General features: G+C 35.4%; 1 protein-coding gene across 1 annotated transcript in view; it reads left to right on the top strand.

Moving 5' to 3' along the window:
• LOC144447076 (neuroglobin-like) overlaps positions 1–17505 on the top strand; it is a 55297-nt gene that overhangs the window by 27842 nt on the left and 9950 nt on the right. Inside the window, exon 2 of the mRNA XM_078136984.1 lies at positions 9358–9586. Within this exon, the coding sequence (XP_077993110.1) occupies positions 9358–9586 (229 nt within the window). The remainder of the gene's footprint in view (positions 1–9357; positions 9587–17505) is intronic.

Genomic DNA, 17505 nt, shown 5'->3' with positions numbered 1-17505 from the left:
ATAAATAGTCACCACAGTTATTAGTTTGTGATGCATTTCCTTCATCAGTCCTTCAAATTCAATTAATGACACTTTAATGCAACTTTATTATACCGATTACTGAATCTGTTGGTAAACTGAAGTCAGCGCATAATTAATAATACAGTGGGTATGTAGTTGTATACGAATTCATCTGGGTTTATCATTTCATTTAAAGTTTAAAGGGCGTAAATGAATATGAATAGTTTCAACTTAGATATCCTAAGTTGTGTGGCAATATAGGTGCTGTAACTATAGGAATTAGCTTTGTTATTTTGGAATGATTTTGCATGATGTATAATTTATACTGTCGACATTGCCATATATAAAAAACAACTATCTGAGCTGACTATTTGCAACCGGTATATAGTAAAGCAAAATATATATTTTCATTTAGTTGGATCGAGTACACTAAAGTATATGTAATCTTTTGCTATAGGCAAATAACTTCATATGACATTTTTATTCTGTCAAAACAATGTCATCAATACTATTAGAAATAACAATTTATTAATTAAACGATATACAAAGTACTACGACTCGGTTAAAAGAACGTAGTGTTCAGGCTTGGTTTATTCCAAATGTTGACGTCACAAGGAATTTAATAGATGTATCCCTGGACTTTACTGCCATCTTTCAATCAGCGGCACTTGAAAAGTATCCCGGTTTTATTTCCACTTTATGACCTTGTCATTTCCCCTTCGTGGATCTTACTTTATCGAATGACAACAATTTTATCATGGGATAAACATGTTCTTTATGATCATGATCCATAAAATGGTGGATTTGTTTTTCATGTGGCATACAGTAGGAGTGGTTGAAGTTTCCAACTTCAAGTTGTAACTTGTAAACTCAAAAGTAGGAGATGACATCTGTTTTATTTTGTACACTATATGGGTAATCACACAAGAAAGCAAGTGCTAGAAGGAAAACGGGGTTTGTATTGGGATAACTTTAAGTTACAGATAGGATCAACATAATGTATTAAACCAGATGTACAGAAATGTGGATTATTAGAAGGCAAGGTACATAATCTTTCAAATTGCTTTTAGATGCACCAAGCTGTGCGCACTATTATTCCTAAGTACAGAAAATCCAATTATATTAAGTGCTGATGGGTCTTGCAATTAGTTGATAACCAAAGAAGTCGATTAATTTCTATAGTATACGTGCATCCATTTTAATCAATCAAATAATATTCAACCTGGACAGAAGTAGCACAGAGCCGACCACAAATAACCGTTCATGTGGAACTTGAATTGTTCTTTGACTATGAAATGGATTCCTTATACCAGACACCTTTGTTTGATGAATGAAGACAATATTAAATGAATCTGATCAAGATAGGATCGTGATATTTCAAACTTTGAGAGATACGTAATGGTTGTATAGTGAGGCAAAAGTCATGCCCACACAAAGACTTCAAAGAAGACATCGTGTCTGTTTGATATAAACATACGTTTTCCGGAAGGATATAGAAGGGAGTAAGTTGCTCTGACACTTCAAGTGATTAAATACCATAGTTTATTAAGCTATTATACTTCTTAACGCCTCTACACAATTGCGTTTTCAAGGATATAGTCAAGAATTTCAAAGTTTGACAACGGTTCCCTCAAGGTAATTTGACATGTTATTTAAGAATCGTTGCACGCAAAACTGTAGCAGCACATTCATAATCTTGGTGAAAGAGTGATATCAGTCCTGTTCAATAAAGGGGGTTCGCCATGAGCAGTAACTTACTAGTTCAATTGTTCAAGTGTAGTTGAATATACCGTTTGTTTTGAAACATATGACACAGCAATTAACAATAACATAAGCTTTGCTTTTGGAGAAACTGTTGATTTTATTCATACAATCAATATCAAAGGATTTACGGCAAATTTACGTATCTGAAAAGACCAACATATTTAAAAATTGAGCAAGTTTGTAAGACTTGTAGACCAATTATTTTCAGATATGTTACGTGCACGTTAATTGCAAAATGTAGGACACTTGTACAATTCAAAATGACTGATTTTATGCAGACGACCAAACTCTCCTCACAAAGAGATTGATCTTGATGTAAGAACATAAAATGTGTCTTTCTGTGATATAAATAGTTAAACCTGATTGCTTGGCGTCAACCATATCAAACTTATGTTATGAAATAAGGAATAGTGTTTCAAAAAATAAATCATCCTGCCATACCATACCAGACCTAACCAGACCATAACAGACCTAACCAGGCCTAACCAGACCAGACCAGACAAGACCAAAACAGACAAGATAAGACAATACAGCTAGACAATACAATATGTGGTTTGTGTTCTTTATACTATAGGTATGCGAAATGGAAAGGTTTTCGACCATAGTCAACGATGCTTGCAAAGCATTAGTATCAAACTTATTTTTCTACATAGAGTTATACAATTACACTGTGTATGGAATAAATCACTTTGACATCCAAAGCATCTCCAATTGGTAGGTTATTCTGATTGTTACGTTGGTGAACATGAATGTTTAAAGGGCGTTATTGCAAAACATGTTCAATCGGTGGGCATTTTGATACATCATGAAACATCCACTACTCGATTTTTTTTTTTTTTTTTGTGTGTGTGTGTGTGTGTGTGTGTGTGTGTGTGTGTGTGTGTATGTGTGTGTGTGTGCGTGCCTGCCTGCCTGTCTGTCTGTCTGTCTGTCTGTCTGTCTGTCTGTCTGTCTGTCTGTATGTATGTATGTATGTATGTATGTATGTATGTATGTATGTATGTATGTATGTATGTATGAATGAATGTATGTATGTATGTATTTGAAAAGTATCAAACATACTATTTCATATATAAAGGCATTCATCGAGTTGCTATCTAGAGTATCTGTTAACGTCAAAATCTATTTAAAATGCTATGACAGTTACCAAATGAAATAAAGGCCTTCGTTATGATTGACAAGTGATTGATAAATGCTTATGGAATGTTATAAGTTCTGATTCCGTGACAGGATCATAATATGCTTTGGTTGAGTAGGGGAAATAAGATAGCAAAAGGATATACATGGCCATAGAATAAATAGAAAGAGCAGCCTTGAGTGCATAATACGAAAACCGTTACAGCGCGAGACTACCCACGATTATTATAATAGATGCATTTCTTGTTCAATATGCATTTGTTCCGAAATCAGTTTCCATCTGCGCCATCGATTTAACCATCGATTTGACTATATGTACATTTTCGGACAGGCATGTATTTGTTTAAGTGAGCAAGGAATACATTATATATATGTTACACCCAATCTGTGAAATTACCCAATTCATTAAATGGGTAGGTAACTTTGCCCAGTTCATGAATTAGTCAATCGTGTTGCCCAGGTTATAAGTGGGTATGGTAAGATATGCCCAGTACATGAAATGAGCATTTTTTATACGACACACACAAAAATTAACGAATAAGAATCAAACAACTTTACTATCATGTATTTACAAAAACTCATCACTTCACAATTCTTATTTTATAACAATTCAGTGCAGCTTGTGTTTTTAATAGAGTTCGATAATCAACACCCCAGTCCAAAACTATTCCCCAAAAATTTAATTTCGCTCCTTTTAGATCATAATCTATACTCTCATTTGTATAAGGCTGACTATTTCATGAACTGGGCAAAGTTACATGCACATTTAACGAATTGGGCAATTTCACAGACAGGGTGTAACATATATACATATATAATGTAACCCTTTAGTTTTCAATTGTATTAGGTAATTTAATTTTGATTATTACTTTTTTCTCAATATATCTATCGTATTGTGACTCTTTGCAAACATGAAGACCTCGGTGGCATATTGTAATATACATGTTTCACATTTATACTATTATTGTGTGTATGTAGCAACTGGTTTTGGCGCCATTTGTACACGGAAGAGCGCCATCAACGGTCGTTTATATGAGCACGGGGAAGTATCTCGCAAGTATCTTAAAGATACGGCGATGCATATATTATACGCAGTCAATCCCCGGGTCTCTATCATTATATATGGTGATTCTACCCATCTTTCATTTCAATTATGTTCATTAATTATAAATAGTCAATAGTTTGAGACACCACAAGATATTAGCACACTGATTTCCTATCATCATACGATATCATGTATCAGCTATATACGTTTTGCTCCCGACGTCATCCTTGTTGTATACTCGAATAAGGTACATGTAACTGAAGGTGTCCGTATTTTGTCTTTGACAAATAAGTAATTCATTTACTTCAACCCTATTAAATAATGATGGCGTATGTATGATGTATCTCCTTATTCAATTACTCATATATTATTCTATATCTTTGAGGGTAAATACATTGGTATGTGTATGAATATTTTAGTTACACAGTTACACATAGTGATTTTCTCATGTGTTTATTCATACATCCTGCTACACCTATCTATCTATCTGTATGTATGTATGTATGTATGTATGTATGTATGTATGTATGTATGTATGTATGTATGTATGTATGTATGTATGTATGTATGTATGTATGTATGTATGTATGTGTGAGACTATGATTCTCCAACCTTTTGCGAACAATGGCAGGTCTTTCATTTTCCATTCACATACCAGAAATAGAAAATAAAGAGTGCGTAGTCTCAAGGCTTTTGATGATAAGATACTCATGGAAAGTCCATTAATGACCTGAATCTATAAAAATAGAGGATAATGGTATTATGATGATCTTTTCACTGTAATTAGGGGATTGTTAGCAGTGACTTGTAAATCATAGTATCATGGTTGAACAGAGAAAGTACATTTGGGGTACTGAACCTGTAATGTTAATGACAGGAAATCACCGACTTCAAGGGGCAAAGTATATCAAAGACACGGCTATTTCCTACTTTAAGTCTGACATGCTGCCCCCTCTTTCCTTTCCTCACCTCACCCCCTCTATGACTCTCTTTATACACACATCTACACACACACGTATATGCATATAAAACAATTTCAAAATATCAACTCATGTAGGGAGAGCTGCATATTCGTGGTATATAAACGATGATCTAATCTGAAATGAATTGTAATGAGAACGTGAAAGCGAGGTACTATTTATATAAACCTAACTATATAAATCACAGTACGTCAATTACACTGTCGTACCATTAAAGTATTCGTACCATGCAATATTTCTAACTAACCGTGCGTGTAGCTTTTATTCTACGAGTTCTTTAGTCTCTGACAGCGCACATTATTTTGCAATCTTTGATGACCTCTTCTTATTATCTTTTCTCATTTCCTGTTATCTTCTCAAGGCAACGGATGAATGTTGCCAATCCTTTGCACAGGGGAAATTACTTGAATATAGAGACTGGTGCAAATGTAACTATGATGGGTGATGGAATTCTTCCAGCGCTATATCGAACACATTGCTAAGGTGTACTTTACCCTTAAACAAATGATAGCATGAGTTGATACAGACACGTTATTAGATGTTGGTAATGTCGATGGAATGCGTATAAGAAGTACCTGCTTCATACCTGTGCGAGTTCAATATTGTAAATGTGATTTACTATTCGATCAAAAGACTACCTGTAATCAAGATTTTTTTTAGATATAGAAAGGACACAATACTTTAATGAGTAATTTACGTTGAAGAAAATTACGTATAGGATATAATTACTACAATCCTACAACGCTATTTAGTTTTACCGACAGTAAATCGTAATGAACTTACCGACACTGGTGGCGCTCTTATAGTTTGACGATGGTTGTGTCGGAAACCAGTGTAGTCCAGTTGCCAGAGGTGGTTTTGGGGGGTTAACCTTGCAATGTGAGTTATATGATAATTTTTTGCAGATTCGACCTCAGAAAGGTGTCCTGTTAGCATATCTGACGGGTGCCACTCGCGCAACCCTGGGCATTTTGTTATATCGCGAGAAAACCGAAATACCATGTATCGCTATGGGTAAACACATGTTTTGGTAGGCTTAATACTTACTACCTATAAAACCATGTCAAAGTTACTTAAAAGTCATATTTACTTAAAAGTCATAGTTACTTAAAAGTCTCCACAATATCTCAAGAACTTAATTACACCTCGTTCTTCATTACGCACTCTTCGTTCATCGGATAAATGCCTTCTGCATACACCCAAATGGAATCTGGTTTCCTATAGTCGCCGCTCCTTCTCTTCAGCAGCTCCTGAACTTTGGAACTCTCTAACCCTGGACATTAAAACCTCTCCCAATGTTAACATTTTCAAAAGACGCTTGAAAACCCACATATTTCAGAGAACTTTTTCATCTCCTTTCTAACTCTAAGCGCCACTGAACATTGTTTTCTTTGGATATTTGGCGCTATATAAATTTATTAGATAGATAGATAGATATTTACATGTTGCACACTGTATATTATGAATAATCAGTCAATTACAAATATTTTGTCAAAAGTTTTGGATATTAAAATATCATAATTAGGCTAAAGGTCAACAAAATGTCGCCATTTTCAGTTGTTACGACTTATAGGTAGTGGATGCATTTTCTGTGTATCGTGTGGGTACATCCATTTATCATATACATTTTATTTATCAAATCGGGTTATGATCAGAAACATCAACAATAATATTATACTTTATAAGACACGCATACTGTAAAATTACCACCGAATAAATAACAATGACTTGGTTGTTTGTTTGTGGTAATTAGAAATGAGACAAGTTCCAGACAATTAATTGTATTTCATAGATACAATGTAGTGACGGTAACAAAACGAAGGATCCCGGACACAGGCACTTGTTTCCCGAGATATGTATCAGAACATTTCTATCAGAATACAATAAAATGTCGATAATATCGATAATATTGACGTATTTTAGCCAACTGAATATGAAAGGGGTAAAGTTACACTAGTTTCTATATTCGCGCAAGTCCACCCACCACGAAATAACAACAAGGTTTGCAACAGAACACAATTACCGTACGGCAACATGAGCTTTCAACCGACCGTTTTACTCAGCAAACATTTCGAAAATTTTACCTTCAGTCACTTAGTTCCCAAATTTATTTAAACTTCCGCCAAATCGTATCGTTGTTACAAACGTGATTGGATATCGCCGATAGAAGCTCTCTCCATTTACCATGTAATCATCGATATCCAATCACGTTCACGGAATGTGAATAATGATTAGATAACGATAGAGTAAAATTGGTAGCGCGAATTCAAAATAGTCCACACTTAAAGTTTGTTTTTACAACTTGAACAACTGTCATTAATGTACATAAATGAACAAGGTGATGTTTGTAAGCGCTTCCATGAAGCAATATTATTCTTATAGAGGCACGCACTGTTTTGTTGTAGGTAATCTTGTTATATTTGCCTTATCTACTCTTAACTCCCTCCATACCAGCAAATTCGCTGGTATTGATTCTAGATAGGAGTGTAACGATAGCAAACATTAACAAAATATAAATAATGGAAAGTGAACTATGGCTCATAGTAATTATACAAACAAGTACCATCTAAATGTATGAGAAGCAATGCTATTTCTAATATTTTGCTAGTGAATGATACCGATACTGTAATCAGTTATCGCGCAGAGTTCTTCTGAATTTACAATCGTACTATTTTTGGACATGCCTTTCGGCGAAAGAAGTGTATACTATAGGCGTTTATGCACTTTTCAGCAACCACAGAGACATCGAAAAAAACAATTCGATAAATAAGTTTGTATATGGATGACAATAAAATGTAATCCAATGTTACTCTAGGATACAGATAACATGTTCTTTGAACGAAAAAGAAGCAATTGATGATTTATTGACTGATTGAAAATATAATGTAAATAACATCTCATATATACAATTGTTATTGTTATTTTATTATTATTTTATTTATACTCGGTTTAAAAAGTAGCACAAATGTGCTAATACATCCGAGATATAAAATATTAATAAAAAACTACAGTAAAACCGTCATGAAGATAAAATATAAAACACATTAATAACTTATATACCAAACAAAACAAACCAACAACAAAGACTCAAAAGAGTGTTCCTTTGGGTGTAGACAATAGTACATAGCTTCATTTTCGTTGATGTTAAGCCTTTTTGATACCTTGGAAGGAAAGATAACACCTTTACACATATAATCAAGTTTGAACACGATTGTGAAACATACAAATGGAAAGATAGTGTAAAAATACACATGATATCTATTATTTTGCCTATTATGTATAGATAACCGTGATACTCTGTTATGCACAATTTTGATCGGATTTCTTTGGAGATTCAGCTCATCATTTATTAAAGGCTATGCACTATACATCTCACCTGTATATGTTGAAACCTTAGAAGGACACTGATATTGTTTTACAGCCTCTGATATTACTCGAATACCTATTACCTGCCAATATTCTGTTAATATTATAAGATGCTTTGTAAGCCTAAATCTGAGAAACATGAGTAAGCAAAAAAGTAAGAAAGCGGTACATAGATGACTGATATAGAAACGAGTGACCATTGTTATTAAGCTCTTATAGTTTACAGCCACCTTGTATTGATAAACAAACTAATGAAGTAATGTATGTTCCTGTAATCTAGCCAGAAATTATCAGCAATCAAAATACGAAGATAAAACCATTCTTAGAAAGAGTTTATCTTCTATTTTCTATAAACAGCGATGTGCCGGAAAATAAATATGCATGCCAATGCTTGCGCAGACGGACGTTGACGTTGCCTATATCCTATGGCATAGACAATGATTACGTCACAGAAAGAATACAAAACCTGTATGGAAATTTTACTAATGGTTCAAACACTATATCCACGAAAGACGTTTTACGTTAAAACGTGGAAAGAAATATTATGTTATATTATATTATATTCAAAATATTCTATCGAGATATTATATGAAGGGGTTAATTGTTATTACCCATATCTTCTATTGATTTTAACACTGCTATTACCGAACAGGCTTGGCTATTCTTAAACATTATGAATTTAGTTTGTTTCAGCATACAAAAGACAAATATTTTGACGGCTCCGATATTACAGCATAGATTATGACAAAACATAGAGTGCTAGCTACCAGTGACACTAAACAATGTTCCATCTAGACTGAGGTGTTGAAACTAGGCATGATAACCCCCGAAAAAATAATGACCTACAGATATTACAGAAACTCTTTCGTGGTTTAAGGTTTACAAGGTTGAAAAAAACCCATAAAAATTTTATGCGAGTGACCAGAGGAAACTCGCGCGGGACAAGAAACAAAACTTTCATTATTCTTGGCGAAAATACAGTACGATGCTAATCAAAGCCGAAATACATTCTCCATTTGGGGAAGAATTGTGTATACAAACGTTTTACTCATTCATGTCTTGCAGGCTGTTTCAGAGCAATGTCGACCTAAAGCGAATGTTCAGGAACTTGGATGACTTTGATGATTTAGAAGACCTGCGAGAAAGCCAACAATTAGAAAACCATGCATCACTTGTGATGTATACCATCGACGAAGCTATAGCATCGTTAGAAGATGTCGACTTTGTTATTGAACTTCTTCGCAAGATAGGAAGAACACACAAGAGGACACATTTTAATCCTGACTTATTTTGGGTGAGTTAAAGATCATTAATGCCAAGATGCGCCCCCAAACCTGTCTAATTCTAACCGCCAGGTATTGTTCTGTCAGGATTTTTTATTAAGTTAAGGACGTTAACCTGATGATAATTATAAAGTGCCAGGGTTTTTACTTTTGGGTAATTATGCTGTGTGAAGAACATAAGAAGTGACAACATATCACATGCTATAAAGTAATACGATATCTCTCTTGCTACCTTTTGTACAGTCTAATGATACACATTTTTAATTGAAATTTTGGTTGGCAGTGATACACAGCTGGACGTCTGTGATTTTGGCTAGTGAAAATGGGATTAGCAAAGAAGTAACATAACAAAAAACAGCAAGTCATAGCATAATAATGTCTAACAAAAAGCATCACACAGTGAACTACTCCAATATATCGAAGCACCTTTGAAGATTTAAATACTTTTGTTCTTTTGGTATCTCGCATTTCGAACGCTTTTTACCTCCCGTAAGGGTACGGGAGGTATTAAAAGGGGAATTTCTGTCTGTGTGTCTGTCTGACTGACTGAATGTCTGTCTGTCTGTCTGTCTGTCTGTCTGTCTGTCTGTCTGTCTGTCTGTCTGTCTGTCTGTCCGTGTGTGTCTGTGTCATCATTTTCTAAAAATCAGCTGACTCAATTCTACTGAAATTTGGAATATATAATCTTTAGGGTCATGGTTAGACGTGATTAGGTTTTGAGCCAGATCTGTTAATGTTTAATTAGAGAAATTCGCATATTAATGAAATCAACTAATTATGCAATATCTTAAGACTGCATACTTCAATTTCAATATAATTTAGTGTATTCGTTAAACATAACAACATACATCTGTCCTATAAAATTTGGTGATGTACCTTACAGCTAGCGTTAACAAATAATTTGCATAGTTAATTATTTTTGGTAATTAGGCTATATCTTAAGAATGCATCCTTCATATTCAACATAATTTAGTACATACGCTGACCATGAGAAAACACATATGTCCTATCAAGTTTGTTGATATACCTTACAGTGTTAATGAATAATTTGCATAATTAATGATTTTCGGTAATTAGGCTATATCTTACGACTGCATACTTCAATTTCAATATAATGTAGTACATACGTTAAACATAACAGAGTGCATATCTCCTATAAAAGTTGTTGATTATGTTTGAAGATTTAGTGAATAATTTGCATAATTATTTATTTTCGGTAATTAGGCTATATCTTAAGACTGCATACTTGAATTTCAATATAATTTAGTACATATGTTAACCATAACAAAGCTGATATGTCCTATAAAATATTTGATATAGCTTAGTCAGTTTTAATGAAAAATTTGCATAATTAATTATTTTAGGTAACTAGGTTTTATCTTAAAAATGCAAGCTTCAAATTTCGTATAATATGATACATATATCAACCATAATAATACGCACCTGTCCTATGAAGTTTGTTCCTATAACTTTTACCTTTAATGAGTATTTTGAATAATGAACGATATTCAGTAATTAAGCAGTATTATGCAATCTGTAAATTCCGTATAATTTGGCACATACATTAACCTAAGAAAGAACGCTTGTCCAAAAACAAATCCTGTTATCATAGTTTTTTTTTTTAAAGTTTAATGAGTTATTCCTTTACAGGAGGCATTCAGTTTAAAACTGGTAATATATTCGGCACCTTATAATTAAAGTTTGAATAATCCAAAAAAGAGAAACAAATGTAAAACATGGTTGGTCGGCTGGCACTCCAAATTTACACGATTGGTCGGTGAAAATTAAAACTGACATTACTGAACACAAGAATGAACTCGCGATATCATTATGTCCGTTAAAGTAAAGTATATTTGTATATGTTACGGGGTGTACATTTTATCATCTACTTTTACGAACATACGTACTTATTGGAAGGAAGTAACCAAGCATGGATTCACTTATCCGTAAAATATGTCGGTAGCATATTTTAATCTTCTTTTAATCAGAACATGGTTAATTAGATGTTGACCAACGTGCAACCAATTAAAACCACAGCTTAATTGATTACCATGTGTACCATCCACATTTTGTTCTCATGAACCTAAATGCGCCAATTTAATATAAAAAGACAATTTAATTAAATTACTGGGCGTGTCATTCGTGATTCGATCTTATATATTAAAAACATCTAATTTAATTAAAATGCATTTTATTTAACTTCAGGGCGTCCCATCAACATTTCACTGATATGAAAAAAGATTTGCGCTTAATTAAAAATATAATTTGATTAGAATACTCCAGTAGTAGAGTATACTTGCATGTTGTGTTTACTGAATGAGGCAAAATCTTTGTTTTTTCGGATTGCCATGGCATCTTAGTAGGGATCTCAACCAAACTCTAACAAAGTAGTCCATGTCACAGACTAGTTTTTCGTTAAACTGTGTATGTGAATCCATCCATAGTAATAAAAAATAACACGTGTTTGATTAACAATTTTAAAAGTTATTTGCAGCCATTCCATTAGAATATTAACAATTTATCTTTGTCACATAGGCTTCAAAAACGTCTTGCTAACAAGTAAACAACTGAGCAAATCAGAGGGATTGATGTTTAAAACGAGTTTCGCTCAATTAAGTATTACATCGCATTTAATGGAAAAGTAATAAAACGTATTGTTAAAAGCAAATGTAGTAATATATATACAGAAATTGACAAGAATGTATTTGTGAATAATATTCACAACATTCAGAACGGTAATAAAATAGCATTGACACAACGTTTGTTCTGAGTATGATAATGACTGTATGCATGCTCTAGAAAACTTCAAACGTCAAAATATTATAATTCATTTATTTACATGAATACCTTCACAGTATTTGTAACCATGGACATTGTTCGTTTGAAGCCATTTTGCATTCAATGCCACGTTCTGTGGCTGATTTATGTCGATTGTAAGCATGCAATGTCACAGCGAATACGAATCAGATGTCTTCTAGAGGGTATTCATCATTTATAGCACATGGAGAGAAATGTCGAGGTAGGGGTTTGATGAAATCGTTTTTATCGGAAAATAGTAAAATAAAGCAATACAATTCAATTCATATTTGGCCAGAGGTATATAATGTATTTAGCAGGTGGCATGTGTACGTGATTTACCTCCTAATGGTAGATACTTAACACCTATTCAAGATATCAATTTCCACGTTCAAGAGGGAAGTCATTCTTCAAGTGCTAACACTTTTCTTATGAAGTAGATCTTATCAAACCTGGTAGTGTCATATCCCAGATGTTCAGCAGCTCACTTACAGTAGCCGGAAGGTTGTCAAGGTTCGTAATACCATGCTAAATAGAGCGATTTCAAGAGAAGAAAATAATTGGCAAACTAATACTTACTGGTCATACATTTTATCGTAAGGGTCACGCACTCCTGCTTACCTGTTTTGATACTTGTTGATACAGAAAATAGGGTAGGTACATATGGAAGATGGGTGAGGACAGCGACTGCGACTTGAAAACTGCGGCTTGTAAAACTGCGACTGAAATTGTTACATATTACTTGAGGATCTTTTAGGATGCCTTCAAGAAACAGCCTGTTAATTAGCAATCCGTTAGGTATCATTTTCTGTGAGTTCGGGTAACGGTTCCCGTTTTAAGATAACGTAATATAAGCTAATGTTGGGATTATAGCATAGTCATATAATCGCGGTTAATACCAGGGGATGACTTCCACCAACTGCACGGGCTGCAATCCGAAACGAAACACTGTTCTCCTATTACATTAATATATATACCAATTCACATCCTCACTCAGCCTTTCACTGCCAACGTTGGCACAGTGAACACAAGCACCATCACTGTAGCAAAATATTTCCAACCCACCCACTCCTAAATACACACATTACATGTACCATACCCATGTCTACATGTACTACTCTACTCATATACAATGCTCTGATCTCACACATGCATCACAGGCTAACTCCAATGGGCACCACACACTCCATCGTCAGGACACCCGCCTAGGGCGTGCTCCATGGTTGTCTGCTATGACGCCTACCAATCATCAGAAAACCCCCGGGAAACCCCCCCACAAAAAACGCAGAATGAAATAAAAGAGTAAGAATGAGCAAATGTTATCAATAAACACAGTAAGGGGGGGGGGGGCTGCCGCCACGGGGCTCGCTGGCTGTAACCAGGCATGTGGGGCACAGACCATGGCGGTGGGAGACTCGAACACGCAGACCCCGCACCGCCCAATGTTCCGCCCTGTTCGCAGTACACGTCACCCCCCCCCCCCCGCTGGTGGCTGGCAACACTCGGGTACCAACCTTCCATGACGTGCCGTCACTCAAACAGGCGAGTGGCTTCACGACATGGCTGTTCGTTACGACACCTGCACGTGGAGCTCGTCCCCTTCTTTAACGGCACATCTTGTCTCAGAGTTATCATTTATTGGCATTAACGGTGCATTACTTAGTATAAGACTGGCCAGGCGAAAAGCAAGATGGCGGCCGTGCCGTGCTTGTCTGCATCTTCCAAATGCACCACTCATTGCATCGGCGAATGTAACTTTGAGTATACTACTCATATTAACATAGCATTGTTTATTTTCGACCACCGCACTTGAAAGAGCGAAACATACGTGTATACTAGTAAGATATTAGTTATTTGACACCCAACACTTGGAGCTAGGTCACAGGTCACAGAGTATTTCTAGAGTACGAAGAGAACGTTAAATAGTTCACCGAGTTGTAATATTAAGACAGCTTTTCGAGGCTTCCTCGTGTATGTGTCCTGACGAAACTGCAATGGTATATTCCAACTGACCAACTCGCCTTTGTCGAAAATATAAATACCTGAATTTCTACTACTACGAGAAAACGTTCGATTCTAATATCCACCATTGAGGCTGACAAGTCGCGGGTGACAATATGCAAGTCGCAGGTCGCACATTTTAAGTCGCAGTTCGCAGTTTTCAAGTGGCAGGTCGCTCCTCATCGGTCTTCCCTAGGTACATGTAGGTCGGTATTTTGTTGAGAAATTGCTTCAACCCTCCCTACATAGACAAAATATTGCTATGATAGTTTCAATAGGTGAAAAACGAAATACTATGAAGACAATTGCGTAAAGTAGACGAATGCAATATAAGAGTACATACTGTACCGTATAAATCCAACTTAAAGTCTAAAAAGACCTGGTTTTCCAGGAATGGAGTCAACAAAGAACATTTGCACGGATTCCGAAATAGAAGTAAATTCTCGCCATTTTACCCTTCTGAATGTACATATATATTTAGGATCGGTAGCTCAAACTAGCCTAGGGTCGGTCGGGTTATCAGAAACACATAATTTGGCCCGAGTTTAACATTTGCGACCTCCGAGTCCAAATTGGTGTCATACCTCCCCTCCCCCCTCATTAACTAACCCCAACTGTATTGCACAGAATAGAATAGTATGCATTGCTTTGAAGTGTCCCGTTGCAAGAAGAGGACGCATTGTAATAATAGTGTTTTTTTCTCCCCTAGTATCACCATGCTACTAAATAAATTGTATTACGGAAACAAGTGTCACCACATGCCAACAAAACAACACATGATATCCTATTTTGTTTATACAGTTCAATTTGGTTTTTTATGTCCTACGGTGAAATTACTTTGATACCAAATTCTGATGAAAAGTATACCCCTTCCCATATCTTATGCACACAAAAACAGCTCTTTCCAGCGGACCCTCCTTAGTATGGTCGTCTATGGGATTACCCCCACCCCCGCGGATGTAGAAATTACATAGTTAAACTTGAAACATCCCTTTACCATCTAAATATCACAAGGGAGTGTGTGTGTGTGTGTGTGTGTGTGTGTGTGTTTGCGGGGGTGGGGAGGGGCTATACAGTACACTTTCCAAAGAAATAATGTGTACTATTATGAATAGTGCAATTACATCTAAAATGATGTTGGAAAGGTCTGGATTTCCAATCACGGGACATTACATTTTTGACACAAAGATCTTCATATTTCAACTCTTGACTAACAATAACAGAACCACAACTTGTCAAGTCACATTGAAAAGTTATCAGCATTGCTATTCCTTCACAGTGCAATGCAAACAGGTTCCTAATTAAAACATTACACACGGAGTTGATGATAAGTTGCCTGAGTGTGTGTAAAATGTCATGTTATATTAGTGAAACACCAACCCAACATCATTTACTGAGCTGTAAAAATCCATCCGAATTACATATTAATACAACTGTAATAGTTCGATTTACGAATGACATTAAGATCAATTTCGTCTTATAAAGATGTGTGTGTGTGTGTGTGTGTGTGTGTGTGTGTGTGTGTGCGTGCGTGTGTTTGTGTTACAAATCTGTGAAATCGCCCAATTCATGAAATGGTAGGTAACTTTACCCAGTTCATAAATGGGCAATCGTGTTGCCCACGTTATGAAGTGGGTATTGCAAGATATGCCCAGTACATGAAATGAGCATCTTTTATAGGACAGACACAAAAAGAATAAGAATCAAACAATTTTATTGTCATGTATTTACAAACTCATCACTTCACAATTCTTGTTTTATTATCATTCAGTGTAGCTTGTATTTTAATATAGTTCGATAACCAGCACCCCAGTTCAAAATTCTTGCCCCCAAAGTTTAAAATGACCACTTTTAGATCGTAATCTATATCATTTGGATAAGGTTGACCATTTCATGAATTAGGCAGTATAATACTAATAATAATAATAATAATAATAATAATAATAATAATAATGTTGGGTTCTTTCCCATGCCGTGCTCAAAGCGCTTTACAACTATTACCCCAACGGCCCTTTAGTATTCCTCAACTCCCCGGGGAGCATACTATCCATTGCAGCCATTTCAGCGCATAGGATTAAAGCCTTCACATTGCAACCTACATCCTACCAGGTCCCCAATAATACAGCTTAGTTTACTGAGGCACAGTCGTGGTTCAAATCTTGCCCAAGGACTTTAGCCACTCAGAAACAAACAGCAGGCAGCGACAGGGCTCGAACCTGCAACCTGTAGATTCCAAGCCGGTCACGCTAACCATATTCACCCATCATGACTCCACAGTTTCACGGATTGGGTGTAACATATACACAATAACAATGTTGTTAAATTTCGTTTACCAGTATGTAGAAAGTGCTTTCTTTCGATGGATGACGTTGAACATCAATCGATGATTAAGAAGTAGGACGGACATGAAATTCTGCTTTTACGTCATGTTAAATTTACAGTTTATAAAAAATACAACAGGCGATTACGAGTTTCGAAAACGCCCTTTGCTCACCGTCTGTTTATGATTGCATTCCATATGTATTACTGTGAATGTATTAAAATGTAACTTGTAAGATTAGATGAAAGATTTTGCAGTATTATCAAGCAATATAAGTAGGTGAGTAACAGTCTTCAGCACGCCTTGTTTGAAAAGGGCCTTAAAACCTACACAAGTAGTAATGTAATCTGGCTTAGAGTCATGTAGAAAAGCTGATTGTAGGTTGATTGCTAAAAAGGAAGTAGGCCACTCTCAAAGCATTAAACCGTTACCAGTACACAGGGGGCTGTATAATGTTACAATATTCAAATCTAATGACGCAGCTTTTTCCTGAATACCATAATCTAATGAATGGCCACAAAGAATAATCACTAACTGTCGACTCATTGGCTAAGTAACATATGGGCAACTCACTATCATATAGACCACTACCATATATATAATATTCCCGATTTTAATGAAATTGCACCGTATCCATTCACTAATTCATTATATGTGTTATGCCTATTATAAGCTTTTTAAATCGCTCTAAGAAACCGTATTAGACAATAAATCAGTTTGTGGATTCCTCGGTGATATATTACCAAGTTAACACACACTTCACTATAAAGTAAAAACATGGACATAATGATAAAATGTTAGGAAAGCACACAC

This window comes from Glandiceps talaboti, chromosome 2, assembly GCF_964340395.1.
Source record: "Glandiceps talaboti chromosome 2, keGlaTala1.1, whole genome shotgun sequence".
Lineage (NCBI taxonomy): Eukaryota > Metazoa > Hemichordata > Enteropneusta > Spengelidae > Glandiceps > Glandiceps talaboti.
This window is presented reverse-complemented; position numbering and strand designations above follow the sequence as displayed.